General features: G+C 42.8%; 1 protein-coding gene across 5 annotated transcripts in view; it reads right to left on the minus strand.

Moving 5' to 3' along the window:
• GARRE1 (granule associated Rac and RHOG effector 1) overlaps window positions 1-18,025 on the minus strand; it is a 56,719-nt gene that overhangs the window by 9,833 nt on the left and 28,861 nt on the right. For all 5 annotated transcript variants that reach the window (XM_062500059.1, XM_062500058.1, XM_062500061.1 and 2 more), the window contains exons 3-9: window positions 10,636-10,842; window positions 8,204-8,344; window positions 7,826-7,921; window positions 7,524-7,685; window positions 6,412-6,570; window positions 1,869-1,966; window positions 196-321 (exon numbers count right to left, since the gene is read on the minus strand). In XM_062500059.1, the coding sequence (XP_062356043.1) occupies window positions 196-321; window positions 1,869-1,966; window positions 6,412-6,570; window positions 7,524-7,685; window positions 7,826-7,921; window positions 8,204-8,344; window positions 10,636-10,842 (989 nt within the window). The remainder of the gene's footprint in view (window positions 1-195; window positions 322-1,868; window positions 1,967-6,411; window positions 6,571-7,523; window positions 7,686-7,825; window positions 7,922-8,203; window positions 8,345-10,635; window positions 10,843-18,025) is intronic.

An 18,025-nucleotide genomic window follows, 5' to 3' on the forward strand; every position in this document is an offset into this window, starting at 1 on the left:
TAGATACACTGCTGGTTTGGTTTTAAGCAGTCTTCTGTATCTCTGGATGTACCTAGAAGGTATCTGTGGGGATTAACTATGTCTCACTCTCAGTTTGACTCCTGTTTTCCCCTTCTGATGAGCTGGCACTATCAAATCCCTCGGCACAGATTATTCAGCAACGACAGCTTAGTTTGAACTAGAAGAGAGATGTACCTTCCTTCCTTCCACCTGTGTACATCAAACACAGCAGTATAGAGCACATCCACCAGCCCCAAAGTCTTCTCTGGATCAAGACTCCTCTGTAGCAAAGACATTGTTGCTGGATCTTCTTTCAGACACCTGTCATCATTAAGTTTAAATCAGAAATCAAAATGCTCATTTTTTACATTAAACAATTCTACTATATCAGTCAGAACACAAAAGGCCAGTTGCTGCACTCTTGCAGAACATGGGGATGCCTACATGGGGATGCCTAGGGGTTCCTGGGCTGCAGCCTGAGCAGTCTCTGGCTGCTGTGGAACACGGAGCTAATCTAACTGTGAGGTTCAGCAGTCTATTGAAATCATCACTGACAAGAGCTCTTCAGCAGGCACAGTTCAGGCACAGCAGCAACACCAAACTTGCAACACCCATTTCTGGAAAACGGCAAGAGCCTGACACAAGACAGCACATGCCGAGAGCCTGAGCCTGGCAGGGTCCGTGCAGAGGTGATCCCGCATATCCAGCAGCGTGGGGAAGGAAGATCCTGAGCCTTGCCAGGACCCTGCGGGCTTGGGATCCGCGGAACCGCCGAGCGCCAGCAGGCGGCGCTGCCCCGGCAGCGATCCACGGGCACGGGGCGCTCCTGCCGCGGCTCCTTCCTTTCCTGCCTTCCTCGGCTCCTTTCCTTCCTGCCTTCCTCGGCTCCTTCCTTTCCTGCCTTCCTCGGCTCCTTTCCTTCCTGCCTTCCTCGGCTCCTTCCTTTCCTGCCTTCCTCGGCTCCTTCCTTTCCTGCCTTCCTCGGCTCCTTCCTTTCCTGCCTTCCTCGGCTCCTTTCCTTCCTGCCTTCCTCGGCTCCTTCCTTTCCTGCCTTCCTCGGCTCCTTCCTTTCCTGCCTTCCTCGGCTCCTTCCTTTCCTGCCTTCCTCGGCTCCTTCCTTTCCTGCCTCCCTCGGCTCCTTCCTTTCCTGCCTTCTTTGGCTCCTTCCTTTCCTCTCTTCCTTCCTCTGGAAACAGCACCTGATCACTCCTTCACTCCTTCCTCCCTTACCCCTGGGACACAGCACCAGGACACTCCGTCCTTCCTTCCCCCATGACACTCCTGGGCATGCCAGCAAGGAGCAGTTGGAGCAGTAAGGAGCAGCTGCCTCCATCGGGAGTCAAGTGAATCAAATGTGTTGTACTGAAATTCCTAATCCTCACAAACTGCAGATCAACCACGATTTCCTAGGCAGTCACCTAAACTGGTAGGAACAGCATCTCCTGTAGCCCAGAGGTCCATGGTTCACAGCAGCACCTAAAGAACAGCCCAGTGAAGGAAGAGCAAAAGCTCTCACATTAACTCAGTCCATTCCTGCCCTTCCTGAGCTACAGCTGGGACCTGTCGGGGCAGAGCATAACAGGAGATTATTACTGGTAGATTATTAATTTTGGAAGCTTCTCTTATCACCGAGCTTTTACATTTCCTTTAAGTGTCGGTGCCCCAGCACTGCCTCTCCTGCCATGCCTCCTACAGAGGCAGCTGAAGTATGACCTGTCAGGAACACAGGTGTTCAACCAGTCCAGACAGAGGAACTTAAGGAAGCTGTGCCATATTGTATAATTGTGCACATTCTCTCTTCCATTTGAACTGCAACAATTTTCCCCATATATTTCAGTCACAAACTACAATACAGTATTTTTATTTACCAAGTTGATGGAACTTGCACCACAATTCTTGATCCTTCTAAACTTATCTGAGGAGCATAGGCTTCTTTATTTTCAATCTGTGCCGTGTCCACAACCACCTAGCAAATAAAATAAAAGGGAAAAAAAATTAAGAATTAGTTATTTTATATAGTTAAAAACTATAGTTTTTAGATACTGTAGTTAAACTCGAATAATCTCACCTCCCAGTCATGCTACAGGGACAAAAAAACCCCGAAACAAATAAAACCAAACCAACTAATGAAATCATTGGAAATTTACTTCCATTTTAATAGAAAATTAGTTCAGAAACCTGTACTTCAAGGAATTAATTCTTCTCAGTTACATCCTATAGTAATGTCTCACTATGTCATTACCAGCTGCTCTACCTCCCTGCTGGTAGCTCTCAGCAGCTCCACACAGCAGCTCTTATTTTTGAGTTTAGCACAGTTACTACTTTAAGGGTTCCCAAACACCTACTCAGCAAATGTTTTAAAAAACTTAACTGTAGTGCATGGTATGATATAGACAAATAATATTCAGACAGAAATTCTTCACAATTCCTAACATACGCCACCCTCTCCCTTTTAAGATTATAAAATTCCACACTAACTTTTCTCTATTCTACCTAATGAAACTGTATCATTATTATTAATTCCTGAATAAATAAAGGGGGAAGAAAAATGACTGTTCAGCTTGTTGGACTCTGAGCCATCTGTAAGATGTCATGAAGACATATGGAAGAGGAAAGTCTTGAAAATCTACCCTGTTTAATGAACCCTTCTTTTTAGACAGTGGAAAAGGAATGGATTCACTTCAGCTTCATTTAACCTTTAATTTCGTGATAGTAAGATCCATATTTGGTTCATGCTTTCTGTTGTTGTCCAGTCTGCGTGGGTTGGCCTTTTTGATCATTTCCATAATTTCCTATTTTGGTCATGCTGAAACAGCAGCTTTTTGGCAGCAGTCAGCAGTTCCTGCTTCAGAGACTTGCAGATTAGCTGTATCATTTATCCTTGAAATGGTACAAGTCCTCGGGTATAAATAAGCCTCAAGGGACGTTATTGACTTTTTTGCCATCACCTAACCTACACTGGTCCTGTTTCTAACTGGTTGTCTGTTAGAGGGTATGAAAAAATGTGAAACACAATGCTGAGTTTTTCCTGTCTCACTTTAACAAAACCACCAAAGAACAATTGAACAAAAATATTTCCCAGCTTTCAAATATGTTAGCATAAGGCCTTCTTTATCCTTCAGCTGACTCAAAGCATTTTCCCAGGTTTATTCAGATTTAAAAATGTCTAAACATGGTTGACAAAAGGCCACACTATCATCCACCCATGAAAATACCTCATTTTGTAACAGGGCCGTTCCAGTACTCTTTTCTTGGTGTTTGTATATTTTCATTTTATTTAATTGGGTAAACTGCAATTCAGCCCTATTGCAGTGATTAACTGTGATAAGGAAAAATGAACTCAGGAGTGATTGTTCTCAACCCCAAAGAAAAATACATTCTACACCTCAGACCTGAAGTCAGAGGTAAAACTCTGATTTGTGCAGGCTTGTGTCAGGTTCTGGTTGTAGTGCAAGGTTGGTACCCATTGTCCAGGCTTTGCTGGGGTGTTCCTCCCCCAGGACAAACCTTCCTTTCTTCCCTTTGCAAAAAGCTTTACATTTCTCAACATCTGTCAGAGTCAGGATGTCTGGGATTTAAACTTTGCTAGGGGATTTAGTAATCCTGCAATCCATGTTGGTGTTTGCTATGGAAGTATCTACTAGCACAAAAAAAAAAAAAAATTTGTTGTTAACCTCTTTGCATGAGGCCAATTGGAAATTTTATTTCTGCTCATCCTGTGAATTCAGGTATTAGAATGCACATTATTTTTATTCAAACATGCGGATTTCATCAGCTTCCCCAAATCTCAAAATGCAATTCTTATTATATACATGCTGAGGTAAGAACAGAAAATCCACACTTCAGATTATTTCTTACGTTAAAAAACTACAGCCCAAAGTAACCAAGCAAACTAAGTTACAACTCATTGTGCTTTCCACACTTAATGAGTTGCTTCTTAAAAGGTACATGGCAAAACCCAGCGAGACTGTCAAGTAAAGTTTTTTCAAATTGGGCATTTAAGATACAGATCCACACAATTCTGAATGAATGCAGACAGCCCACTATCTAAAAGCAGTACACCAAGGCCTACGTAATACTGTGCCATGATTCATTTATCTGCCTTCTTCACAAAATAAACTTAAAATAAACACATCCTCCCTCCCCGCCTGGTGGTTCTCAGAGAACAGCTTCCTGTACCTCAGACATCCATTGTTCTTGCTTTGCAGGTGCTTCCTCTCTCCCTTCCACCCAAAGTACTCTTTAAAGACCCAAATTACCATTTCTTGTCACTGCATGAAGCTACATACTAGCATAATAGGACGTTGTAAAAAAATATGTCACATAGTTTATAAAGAAAAACCTCAACCCTCATACCCCTCTAAACTGTAACGAATCAAAGTGAAAATGAAGGAGAGCAGGCTTGCAGGTCTTCTGTCATGTGCACAGTTCAGTATGAGTCTTTGAAGAGTGAAGCCTGCTACTTTCAGAACCTGAGGTTCATGCAAAAATCTTTGGAGACATTCAGGATTCAACACAAGTAAAAATCCATAGCTCAGCACTATCATTTGGGAGAACGTGTAAGTTTTATGCTGACACTCTCCAAAAGTGATGACAAACCTTAAGAATGTCAGTGCTTCAATTACCAGCAGGTCTAACTCGTTATGTCTAGACTGGGGGACACCAAATTTCCAGATTCCCGAGTCCAAATGTGCCTCGTGCCACTCCTCAAACCTCCTCGGGGCAGGACTTGGGTGTGCACAACACTGAAACCCCCTGGAAAGGAAATGCTGGAAGGTGCAGCATCCTCCCAGGCACTCCTCATCCAGACACTCAGGAGCCACAGACTGCTCCTGGATTACAGCTCACTCCCACAGGGCTGCTGAGAAACTCCTTCCTCCTTGGCCTCATTTCCTGTACCTCACTGCTGACTCCCAGCATCCTACCACCAACTGTGGCAGCTGAAGACACAATCCCATGTAACCAAATCCTTTTTCCAGTCCTCCTTGTATTTATTAATATTCAATACCTGTTTCCCTTCAAAACACCTAAACAGAAATTTGATACATCCTACTATTCCACAGTTTCTCTGTCCCTGCAAAGACACCACCTCATTACGCCTCCCTGTAAAACTTCTCAGACAAAGCACTACCATCTCCTATCTATCCTTCAATCCCTGTTTCTCAGTGAAGTAAGGACTGACAGAAGGTTCCCTGCTGTTATGACAGTGATGGTCTGCACCTTTGGTTTTAGGCTGCCATTACAGGAATAGTCAGTTGAATTCCAGTATAATTTCAACCCACTTCTCTAACAGGCATTTAATATTATGGGAATATCTAAGATCTGATATCTAGTATCAGAGAGATGCTGAAGTAGAGTATCTGGAAGATTCATCATTTCCAATTTATCATTCAACATCACTGGAGAACCTTTTAACAGTACCAAAAGCATATGGTTTAATTTGCTAGGATGGAAGTCTACGTCACCTAACCAGCTGTGCGATTTGTCTGCAAAACAGATTTACAAAACAGGCAGCTATTTGGGTCCTTTAATCACAAATTAATTGCAAAGCCCTCATGGTCTCCCATCACCTTGAACAAGGAATCAGCAATGAACCAGCAAGAGGCATTTAACTCACTGTAGGTTAAAGACAATTCCAAGAATACTTGACAAAACTATCATAGGCTACAGTGTACCTTTATCCTTGCATTTCCTTCCTACGTTGAAGGTGCAGGCTTTTCCACCTACTCACAGTACCTGTGTGTCACGCAGGAACATTCACTAAGTGCAGAGATTGCTGTAATTAGTTATGGGAGCACAAATACATTTTCTTATCAGAGTATGTTCCAAGCATCTAATTTTATCAGGTGCTTAGATACTGTAAATTCCACTGGTTTTCTTCCTCTCAAGAACATGTATGTTTACAGCAAGGCATTTAATTGCTCTCTTCTCTGTTGGAGATGTCAGGTAGCATTACCTGGTGCAGAGACTTGCTGGGTTATACTGGGCAGGAAACTCAGCTTCCAATCAAAGCCGTGAGGAAATGAAAAAATGTCAGGTTTTGAAGCTAATTTGAGAGGGGGGTAAATGTGTGTTTGGGTCTGTAGGATTTTTTTAACACGGTCATCTATAAATTTGAAAATATTTCTATTTCTTTATGAAATAGAAGTTTCATGTCTTGTGTTCTCTCTTGAAATGGAGACCAGGAAGCACCTGGTGCATTCTTCTGCTCCTGTCAACTATGGACACCACCTACAGACTCTCATTCTGCAAGGACACATTTTGCTCAGAAATCAAGTTAACTGCAGCACTAAAAATAAAGCAGCACAGAATAAGACACTGCAAATTAATTTCTAAACTCCCAAATATCTAGTTTCTCATCAGGGTGTTTACATAACCTTTGTTTTCCTAGGACTATGGGTAGTCACCTACCAGTCCAGCCTGGCCAAACAACAGCTGCACAGCAGTTTTGCAGGCTCCTCTCCACGTGGAAGGGCAGACCTGGTTCAGTACTTCGGTCACGGGAGAGTCATCCCGGGGTGTGAGTCCATTATGGCATCCGGCTTCCTTGATCAACTGCAGCATTGTGTGCTGGAAAAATAATAAACACTCTGTCCTACCCAACACATCATTCCCAAATGGTACCATCGATGCTTCGGGATGGATTTGTCCCTGTTCCACGTGCTTCTCAAACAGCTGTAATGTCTACAACCCCTCAACAGTCATACAGCTAGGAGAGTTCTACTGCAGAACAGAAACATGGAACATCTTCTCTGCTGTTGGGAACACAATACTGCTCCAAAATCATAAACAGTATTTCTGCTTATATTCTTGCAAACCAGTTTAATCAAAACTACAAAAAGCACTGCAAAGACAACAGAAAAGCAGCATTTTGAGCAACTTATTACTTCAGCTCTTTCAGGAATAAGGAACTGGGTTGTTCTAAAAAAAAAAAAAGTGGAAGTACTGATTAAAATTACTGCCCAAATTACTTCTGAATGGATATATTTTCCATCTGTTTATACTGAAAATACAATTAACTTCTCCATAATTTAAAATTATTTTTAAAAAACTGATTCCAGTTTGTAAGATGATATCAAAAGGAGCTCTGTTACAAAGTATTTTTTTCAAGTACCTCCTTTAGCATCAGGCTGGGCTGACTTATTTGGGTACCTAAGAAGATAAAGGCTCTGACATCCATCACCTGGCTGGGGAATCTGTAAGTGCTCACTTTCCTCTGCACTTCTTCATACCTAACACGTCTATTTTCAAAAAGTTCACAAATGCTTCACTGCCTCCTAGATCATTATGCCTGTCCTTCTCTCAGATTGGACTGAAATTGCTCAGGGGGTCAAAATGTCATCACAAACAGGCGTAGCCCTACAATGTTATCAACATTGTGTTTCCACAGGAAGCCAGGCTGAAAGAGTGCTTTTAAACACAGGTTTGGCACACAGCTTCTATTGCTGTTGTTCTCTACATTTTAATAAATTCTCCTCTTTCTCTCCCCATCTTTACTTCTGTGGTTAATTAGGAATTATTACCGTTTTTAGCTTCAGGTTTTCTGCTGCAGACTCATTGAAGGAGATTCCTTTCAGAAAATGAGATCCTATCTGGACAGGGACAGTGGGCAGCTCACACTGAATGGGCTGAGGTGGAGTCTGTCTCCTTCCTGTCTGCTGGGCTTCAGCTTCACTGCAACAGCCCTGAAGGACAGAAGAACAGAACAAACAGAAGAAACCAAGACATTAGAAAATCCAAATATGGGTCAAAAATGTTTGTGCATTTTAAGTGTCCATTTCCAAGATGAGGAGGGATGAAAGAGAGCAGGCTTAGCAGATCCTACCTGAAGACTTGCTTCAATTGCTTTTGGATTCAAGTGGAAGCCAGCCTTCATTGCATATTCACAATGACCCAAGCTCTCCAGAGCCACTTTGTAAGCCTGACATTGAACAAAAAGGTGAGATAGCACAGGCGTATCAGCAAGGAAGCAAGCACACAGTCACTGTATCTGGGTACAGACAGGGATTGGTACAAGGATTTACCCCACTCAGTTCTATGGCATACACACATTTATCATGTAAGATTCCAAAGCTGCAATTCCCAAATACCTCTGTGCTGTCTGTGGTACACAATTCTGCAGGAACACACCCCTTCCCTATTTCACTCCTTGACCCACTGACTGTACTACATGCACATGAAAGCAGCAGACTTCAAAAACCACCTGCAAAGCACTGTCAATTTTCATGTTTAGTTCTTTGAGCTGATGTTCAGGGATGGCCACTGTCTGTGAGCAGAAAAGTTGCTGAACTTCAATTCCTGCCAAACATCCATCACAGCCTCTTTCTCGCAGTCGAGATGTGGCCTGTAATGTAAAATAAAAATCCAGGGTGAGGAGGGTTAGCATTAAACCAGGTCAGGCTTAAGTAAATTTCAAAAAAGAGCAAAAAAACCCCACAGACTTTAAAACTTTCTATAGGAGATGAAAAGCAGCACATGGGGGAAAGGACCTGGAGGAGATTTTATTATAACTTCTTCAACTTCTACTGCTGCTTTGGAAGCAGAACTCTGATGTAACCTGTACAGCACATGGGTGTTGGCCAGCACTTGGCTTCAGCATTGTCTGCTGTTATTATTTCAGCTCCCTCTCAGGACCTGGGATCTTGTTACACAGACCACACCATGGCTGTGGTTACCTGAGGACGACTCCTAAATCCAACATAAACAGAAAATATGTTAAATCACGTGTACAAGCACTCCTGTGTTCATAGAATGATACATTCCATAAAGTTATGGGTGATAACTGGTGCAATTGAGAAGAGCCACACAATGCTAAGATCATCTAAGCACAGCAAGAAAATAGCTGTGTGTCTATGATTTTGAAAAACAAGAAATAAGCCAAATATCTCCTTTTAGCTGTAAAATCCTACATCACTGAACAGGGTAAAGCAAATAGTTGTGGGTTATTTTCCCATCTAGGAAGGAGTCTTGCTCTAAAGAAGGATGTCCAAACTGGGGGGTTCTGGTACTACAGCCAATGGACAAACATGAACTCACCTAATGGACAGAATTACTGCATTTCCCAAGTAAATCTTAAAGAGCAAAACCAGTTTTGAGCTACTGACAAAGTATCACCTTAAACTTCACTCTGAAGCAGCAGTGCTCTCCTGCCAGAGAGGCTGATTTTATAGGAAAACAGTGTATTGCCTTCCACTCCAAAGTAAAAACTGGCAAGGGTTTCAGTATTTCAAATCTCCTTCTATCAAAATTATTTATATTAGTCTATCTACAATTATGAGAGACAGATTTTATTTATTTAGAAACCACATATTTTTCTTATGCTATCCTAATACCCCACACAAATACTCCAAATCAGTTATTTCAGTCAATCATAAAAACTGAGAAGTTTCTTCTATTGTTATTTTGGATCTGTGGAGAATCTGTATTTTATCTCTCTATTCCCCTTGTACGTTTAATACAGGATTTGATTAGTATAATATTTGTACAAAACTATTTTGAAATATGGACACTTCTGAAAAACAGAAATAGACGAAGTGGGTTGCTCATAAAGTAAAAAATAAAGTTAAGCTCCTTGATTCTGTAAAGCCAAGTTTAATTTTAACCACAGTTTAAACAAGTTTTATAGGAATTGCAGGGCATTTCTAGAAATAGTAGTTTTAAGAAGCCAAGTACATTACACATAAAATTACCTGCTTTTCTGCCAAAGAAGTACAGCTATATCAGGATTAGACCTGTTACAATTATCTGCAATACACCTAAAGCACTCCCAAATCCCTATTTTATCCAGTGAAATAAATTTATGCTGCAGTAAAAATGACACATAATCCCTTTGCATTCATGTAACTTATTTGCTTTCCTGTACCTTGCAGATGTTATTGATAAATGGAGACCTTGACAAGATTTCCAGTCAGCATTACTAACAAGCCATGTGGGCCAAATGAGACTGCAAAAGCACATGCTCCAAGTCATCTGAATTTAGGGAAAAAACACACACTGTGTCTGAATCCATTCTGATCTATCAGTCTCCAGACTTCAACAGTGCCAAGGAAAGCAGAAAGCCTCATAAAACTGAATGTCCTTATAAAATACTGGTTTTGGCTGGCAAAGTAAGGATTCCAGAGATGACAGGTGTTTGTGAAAGTACAAGTCCAGAGAGTGGAACAGTTAAGTAACATGGGTCACACTCCAACACTGGATGGATCAAGCAACATCAAGCTTAACTGCATGAAGACAAAAGTGTTAAGAATTACCACAAAGATTTTAAAGTATAGAACAGAATTCATGCCCAAAATTTGAAAGAAAAAGACACTATCTAAATTATTTTTCATAAAGATTTTGTTCTGTTTTCACAAAGTCTCGTTGAGTTTTTTATTTTTAATTCCCTCTGTCTGCCCTATATGAACACTGGCAGTTCATTACTAATAACAGAAATCTGTTTGCACTGCTTGTGTCCTCCTAATGTAGAACCCTATCACAAAGAAAACTTCACACAGGCCTAAAATGAGTTTTAGTGTCTGAAATTAACTGTGCCACACAGCATGTCTGCAAAATCAGGTATTTTCTTCCTTTGTTAGGACACGCAGGCTGACTTCAGGTTTCATGAAATCTACTGTGCTTACAGCAACACCTCCATACCTCTGCTGCTCCTCTCCATGATCTTATTGCATCTTCCAGCTCATTTGTGGGGCTTATATTTGAGGCTCCAGTCCCACTAACATTCTTCCTCTCCTGAGCTACAGCTTCAGCAAAGCAGGAGTGTGCCACTGGCTGGACTTTCTGCAAAGCCTGTGACAGGAATTGGAAGTGGACCTGCATCACTGTCAAAAAACATCGCCCAAGTACCTGTGGGAGACAAACAAACCAGTTTCAACCACATAGAAGAGCTCATGGAAGTTTCCCTTCTTCCTTTTTTTTTTTTTTTTGGTGTTTGGGGTAAAGAACTATGTTAAACTCTGATTTGTTTTTATTAAAATAATGCTTCAGATTGTAAGATATGATATTTAACAATTTACTTAAAATAAGAGAGCATTAGTTTCTGTGAATGAAGGGGACATCAGGCTAGTCTTGAGTCATTTTTAGTTCTGTAATCAAGTTCTGACTACTTGATGAATGAAAAGCTTGCTCAGTTACTTAGCAAAATCAAGCACAAAAATAGGAGTAGCATATTATCTCAAGGACCAAGTCAACACTAAAACCCACCTGCTCAAGGACCCGCCTGAATTTCTGATAAAAATCCGAAACAGCAACAACAAAACAGGAATCGTTTAAAAACATTACCATAAAACGTAGGAGTTGGCCCAGCAGTTCACCCTGCAGGTGGGCACCAACATCCCCGTGCCCATAACCCCAAGCCTGTGCCCAAAGCCCAGCCCGGCACTGCGTGACACAAGTGCCAGTGCTGGCACTCATGTGCCTTTGGAATACTGCACTGCAATGGGTGATGCCATGCTCCTCAGGAAGGCCAGGCCAGGGCAGGGAAGCCAAGAGCTCCCTGGGCTGAGGGCAGGAGATGCCACCCTGCATCCGCACGCCCCGCAGGCGCCCGCCCCTCCAGCCGTGCCCTGAGACACTCGGACACCTCCGGTGCCAGAGGACCTGGGTGCCAGAACAGCAGTGCCACCACACAGGGACATCCTGGACACTCAGACACCTCCGGTGCCAGAGGACCTGGGTGCCAGAACAGCAGTGCCACCACACAGGGACATCCTGGACACTCAGACACCTCCCGTGCCAGAGGACCTGGGTGCCAGAACAGCAGTGCCACCACACAGGGACATCCTGGACACTCAGACACCTCCGGTGCCAGAGGACCTGGGTGCCAGAACAGCAGTGCCACCACGCAGGGACATCCTGGACACTCAGACACCTCCCGTGCCAGAGGACCTGGGTGCCAGAACAGCAGTGCCACCACGCAGGGACATCCTGGACACTCAGACACCTCCGGTGCCAGAGGACCTGGGTGCCAGAACAGCAGTGCCACCACACAGGGACATCCTGGACACTCAGACACCTCCCGTGCCAGAGGACCTGGGTGCCAGAACAGCAGTGCCACCACGCAGGGACATCCTGGACACTCAGACACCTCCGGTGCCAGAGGACCTGGGTGCCAGAACAGCAGTGCCACCACGCAGGGACATCCTGGAGGGCCAAGGGCTCCCGGAGGAATCCTCCGTCTGCCCCCGGGGCAGCACTCCCTGCACAGGACAAAGCTGACAACCAAGTGTAAAATTAGAGAGCTGCAGAGAAAGAAGGATTTTCCACATCACTGTAGAAAGTATTCAAAAGCTATTCAAAGTGTTTCTTTTATGAAGTTTATCACACAAAGCACTTTAAAATGTGTATTTGACTTTGATTTATTAAAAAAGACTCAACTTAAATTCCATTTTAGGAATAATTCATAAAATACACAGATAATGTACAAAGCCATCCTGCCTTGGAGCCATTAAATCATTTGCCTTATTTTCAGCTACATTCTTCTGGAATAAAACTATTCAGACACAATGTATCTTCCTGGCAGGACTCTCCAGTCACACCAACAGTTATATGCATTTACTATCTACTTCAGAAGAACCAGTGGTGGCAATGCTTTTTTCCACTGCATCCAGACTCCTTTTGACATTCCATTCTGGCTCAATCACTTCCTTTCCTTGTATGAGGCATAAAATTAAACGTTTTTTGGTACTTTGACTGACCTCTGAAAGTGGAGCTTGCCTTATTAAAAAAAACAGTCAGCAAATGATAAAATGAAGAAAACTCCAACTTTCCCGGGTACGAGATTAGAAAGATTTATAAGAAAACTGCAGGAAGAGGTGACTGGTGATCTGAATTATTTCTGTGCAGAAGAATGCAGCTCTCAGGGGAAGATGAAACTAGTACTCATTAGGAATTTCAAGCTGATTAAATTTCAAAGAATATTTAAGGTACAAAGGTTGAAGTTTCCCCAGCTGGGGAATACTGCTCAATATAAACAAATGATTTAGGTTTTAAGTGGCAGCACATAAGATTCCTATAACTATTATATTATCCTATTCCTATAATGTTAAAACAGTCACGATAAATAATATCATCTGCTTTACTGAACTTTTGTTTTGTTTGAAAAAAATCCATTTCTCCAAAATGCCTTCTACCAAAATGGGTAAGGATGGTTTAAACTGCTTCATTATCAAAGTGGTGGAGGGTTTTTGCACTGTTAAACACTCCCTTTGGATGAATGGCAGATACCAAACTCGCTTTAAAGCTTTAAAGAGCCCACTTAGTCAGATTTTCTGCCAAAGAGCCCAGAGTTTGCCTTATCCAAGGGGAAGGTGCAGCTGGCAGTGAGCTCCCCAGGCAGGGCTGGGCACTGACCCCTGTGCAGAGCAGCACAGGGAACCCCTGCTGCACATCCCTGCAACTGCGACAGCACATGGATGCAGTTTTCCACAGTTAGAGACACCACCATGACTTGTTCAAGTTTATTTTCCCTACTTTCCCATGCAGAAGTGTGTCACTCTCCTCCTCCAGACCAGAATAAACAAAAACCCTACAAACAATGCAAGAATCAAAGCAGAACTGGAATCATCTCAGGTGGCAAGCAGAGAGATTTCCTTGGGAGTGGTGACGTTTTCTTAATTTCTTAGATTCATTTATATTGCATAAACAATGGGGTTTTCAGCTTCCAAACTTTTTGTCCCACAGTGCACAGGTCCACCACCTCAACTTCCCTGACCTGTATCAGGCAGGAGAGCTGTTTTCCTCAGCAGAGCCTTACCTGCAGGAATCTTTCTTTTCCTGCTGAGGCACTTGGAAGCAATGGGATTTTTGGTTCCTTACTAATGGGAGCAGCAGGTGAGATGCAGTGTTAGGTTACTCCATCCCACTCCATCCTCCTATTGGGGGCACACAGTCAACTTGGGAATATTCCACTGGACAAAGTGTACACAAATTTGCCAATATTCATTGCTAAACAGGGATGCAATACAAATTGCCCAGCAAGAAAATCTTGTTCAGCAGATTCCTTAGAACACCACCACTAATAGTCAGCAAGTAACAAGTGTCAGTCTTCCACACTTGATACAAACACTGGCTTGCAGTTCTCCAAGTACTATTGTATGAAGTAGAACTTTCATCTTTTTTTTCCCTTTTTTTTTTTTTTTGGCTATTTCCTGAAACAAGCAGAATGCTCTAAAAGTCAAACACCACAACAGAAATATTTGGTGGTTTCCCTTAACAGCATCCTTAGTGGCACAACCTGGCTGCCACTGAACTGGTGTGCCCCATTATGAGGGCATACAACCTTCCTGGACCTCACCAGAAGTGGCACAATATTACTCATTTTTACTACCCTGCAGTTCCAAAAACATGATCTCATGACCAGAATACCTCCAAGGGAAGACGAAGTCCTGCCCATGGGTTGCAATCACCTGCAGGCTGAACTAGATCCCAGCAGAAGCTGCAGACTCATTTCTTCCAGCAGCAACCCTAAAAGCCACTCATGATAATCTGATCTTGACAGCTACTGAAGTGGTCACTATCATTTAGCAGAAAAATAATTAAGTGTGAAGCACTTTAAAAATGAAAAGCACCAATTAAAATGTAAGACGAAATATTTTTTTGCTACTAATGGCTCCTCAACTCAGGAGAGTCTGGAGCCAATCAGTGAAAATCCCAGGAAAAAATAATTTTAAAAATAGTTAAATTTGGCTTTACAATATTTGCTAAGGAAGACCTACATTTCATATTTACTCAGATATTTTTGTCTCACAAGATTCTTGTTCGAAAAAAATCTTAGGCTGTTTTATACACATAACTTTTTAATCTCTGTTTAATATAAAACAAGAATATATCTGGCACCCATCCATGCTTCTCTTTTGTACAGGAAGGCAACATGGACACTGCTCTCATTACTACCACTTACTTCTAAGATGATACACAAGCCCTGTGTAACTAAAAGTCATTCTTTATATTTTGCAATACTAAGGCTTCTGCAAAGCTTCACAAGAGATGGGGAAATATACTTACTTTTACCAGTTTTACTCCTCCATACAGATTTGCTTTAATGCTTTTATTACCACAAGCACGGAGTTAGTGCATTGCCCCAGCTGACAAACAGATAAGGAAAACACCCTCTCATTTACCCTGATTTCCATGCTGTTCCTCACCCACACAGGCACAGAATACCCAAGAATTCAAAAGTGTTTGAAAGGGGAAAAAAAAAAAAAAAAAGAAGAAAATAAAAATCAGCATTTGCATTTCTGAAATAAAGAAACCTTGGGAAACTCCATTTGTCACCACACTTTGATCAAGAGAAGTCACCTTCTTACACAGCCTGGCAGACAGTTCTGAACTAGTAAGATTTGTTCTGAGCAACAATAAATAAATTAAAAATCTCATCCCATGGTGCTACAGTCCAGGTTGCACAGCACTTTTCAGTCCAAATTCAAGTCAGCTATGTTCACCAAAATTGATTTGCTGGACATTGCCTTCCCTGGGGGGCAGAGCCCACTACAGTAGATAAAGAGGTGTGGAACCTCAGAAAAGCCACAGCTCTCTGCTTGATTCCTAAAGCCAAACCTGCTCTGCTTGGCTTTCTCACTCCTCCCAAGAACTAAGCCTGTGTTAACAAGGTTTAGGAAAATTGCATTTTCCTTAGCTGGGCTCACACAGAGAGTCTCCTTCTCATGAATTTGGGGTTCTGCCCCACTGCACCCTGAATTACAACTCACCTCCCGCTGCCTCTCTAACATCAGTCTCCATCCTCAAATAAGAGCCTCTGCAGAGCCATTCTTAGGGTCCTGCTGAGCTGCCTCTCACCATCTCTTAATTCTCTTTCAGAGCTGTGAGTTTCTTCAGTCACCCACTAGAGAAGCTGCCAAAGCAACTTCAGATACACCTGTATTTCCCCCCTGGTACTTTCCAGGGGAACAATTACACTGCCTCACACTCTTCCCTCATCACTTCCCTGTTCAGAAAACTCTGATGAAGTCAGGCAAGCCCTTTATGTTTTTCTGCTTACATGGTGAATTTTTTAATCCTGCTGGCAGTTTTATGAAACGTTAACTTCTCTATCCACCAGGGGGGAAAAAAGTGAACCACTTTTTGAACAGAAATTTCAGCATCAACAGCTCAGTCTTCAAATCCCAGACAAGCACAATGGGAGAGGATCTCACCAGGTCACCCCTCTGTTCCTAGCAAGGAGCAATTTCACCTAGGTCAGTTCTGTCAGATGCAGGTTTAACCTGTTCTGTAAGCTCTGCTCCCTACCCTTTGCAGCAATCCACATCACTGCTCCACTAACATTACAAAGGATTTCCACAGCATCTAATGTGAATCTTTCCTTCTGAAATTTAAGTTCCTTGCTCCACCTTACATGGACATGAAGAGCAGACACTGACACGTTCTGGCAGCTTCTCACATACCTAAGCAATTTTGTTTTTCCTTCTCAGCCTCCTCTTCTGTAGAGCCCATCTTTTCAATTTGTCATCTGATATCCTATTTCCTGGATGTCTAACTACTCTTGCTACTCTCCTCTGCTGCCTCTCCAGTTGTTCCCTGTTTCTCTAAGTGCACCAGCAGTGCTGTGCATGTGAAGTGCTGTGTTTAAGGCCATAATAGCCAATGAAGAGCTCAGTGCTCAGTTCATGGTTCTTGCAGGTTAGGGTTGTGTCAAATATATGGCAGCAGTCTCTTTGCACAACAGCAACAGCACTGATTTGTTATTTCTAATGCACAGCACTGACTCTTACCCAACGTATAACTCCCACAAGCCCTAGGACTGGTCTCCAGAGCTGCTGCCCAGTGGGCTCCACTCCTGAGGCTGAAAACGTCTATTTAAATATTGCAATATTCAGCTTTCCCCTCTGAATTCCATCCCAACTGGAAAACTCATTTGTGCAAGACTATTTTTAGTTCAGCAGGTCTCCCAGCATACATCTATCCTGTGCTTTCAAGTCACCTACAAACAAATATATTCCTGTACTGGCCTCTACCAAGGTGCATTTCAACAGTGAGCAGCTGCTGCTCCCTGGTCCCAACCACCCAACCCCTCTGCCTGCAGAATTCACTCATCTACACCACAGTCCTGCCTGACCCACAGAACAACCATGGGAGTTGCTGTCAAATCCCTACATTCTGCTGCTACTTAAGCCAAAGCAGAACACAGCACTTGTCTCATTATACAGAAGTTCCCAGCAATCTTGCATATTGACTTTTTTCAAAGCCACACACGAGATGCAGTTTTAATTAAGAAAAGATCCCAGAAAAGTACGATGAGAAGTGGTGGGACAGCCCAAGAGGTGCAGGCAGGGAAGCACAGAAGCATTTCTGTTCTGCTGGCATTCTCCACACACTTGTTCCCACCACGGAGGGGAGGGAGCACTGCGGGTGCACACGGAGCCCAGAGCAAGCCTCAGGCCTGGCCAGGTAAAGCTGGGACCAGAGCAAGTTTCTCTGGCTTTAGGCTGGCAGGACGTGCACTCAACCAACCCAATGCAAACCCTGCTTTGCTTCTGCTCCTCAGCTCCCTGCTGAGCAAACCCTGCCTGCACAGCACGTGGGGCAGGGCAGAACCAGCACCCACCACTGCCTGCACACTGGCCAAGGCAGTTCTACAGATGGCTCCAAACCCACAAAAGCCCCTAGAAGACATCTAGTCCTTCACATGTTTTTTTCTTTTTTAATTCAGAAAGTCTTTCAGCACATCTATTAAAGATCAATTAATTACATAAACTGACTCTTTTTTTATATACATTGCTACAGTTTTGGGTAAAGAGTGATGTTATTGGATTGTCTTTAAAAATATTAACCTACAGAAGACATATCTAGCAAACATATAGCTCATTTTACTTCAGCATATACAAGCAGACAACACTGAGAACTGTCTTACACAACTGGAGGGAGAGCTGTGACTGACAAATTGCATCCCCCTCAATGATTCCATCTGGAAGTGGCGCAGTTAGAGAAAGCAGGTAATGCCTGACAGGCACAAACATTCACTCTTACAAAGTTACCTGAAATCTAAATCAAAACCAAGAGAACTTAAAAGTAA

This window comes from Cinclus cinclus, chromosome 11 (genome assembly GCF_963662255.1).
Source record: "Cinclus cinclus chromosome 11, bCinCin1.1, whole genome shotgun sequence".
NCBI lineage: Eukaryota > Metazoa > Chordata > Aves > Passeriformes > Cinclidae > Cinclus > Cinclus cinclus.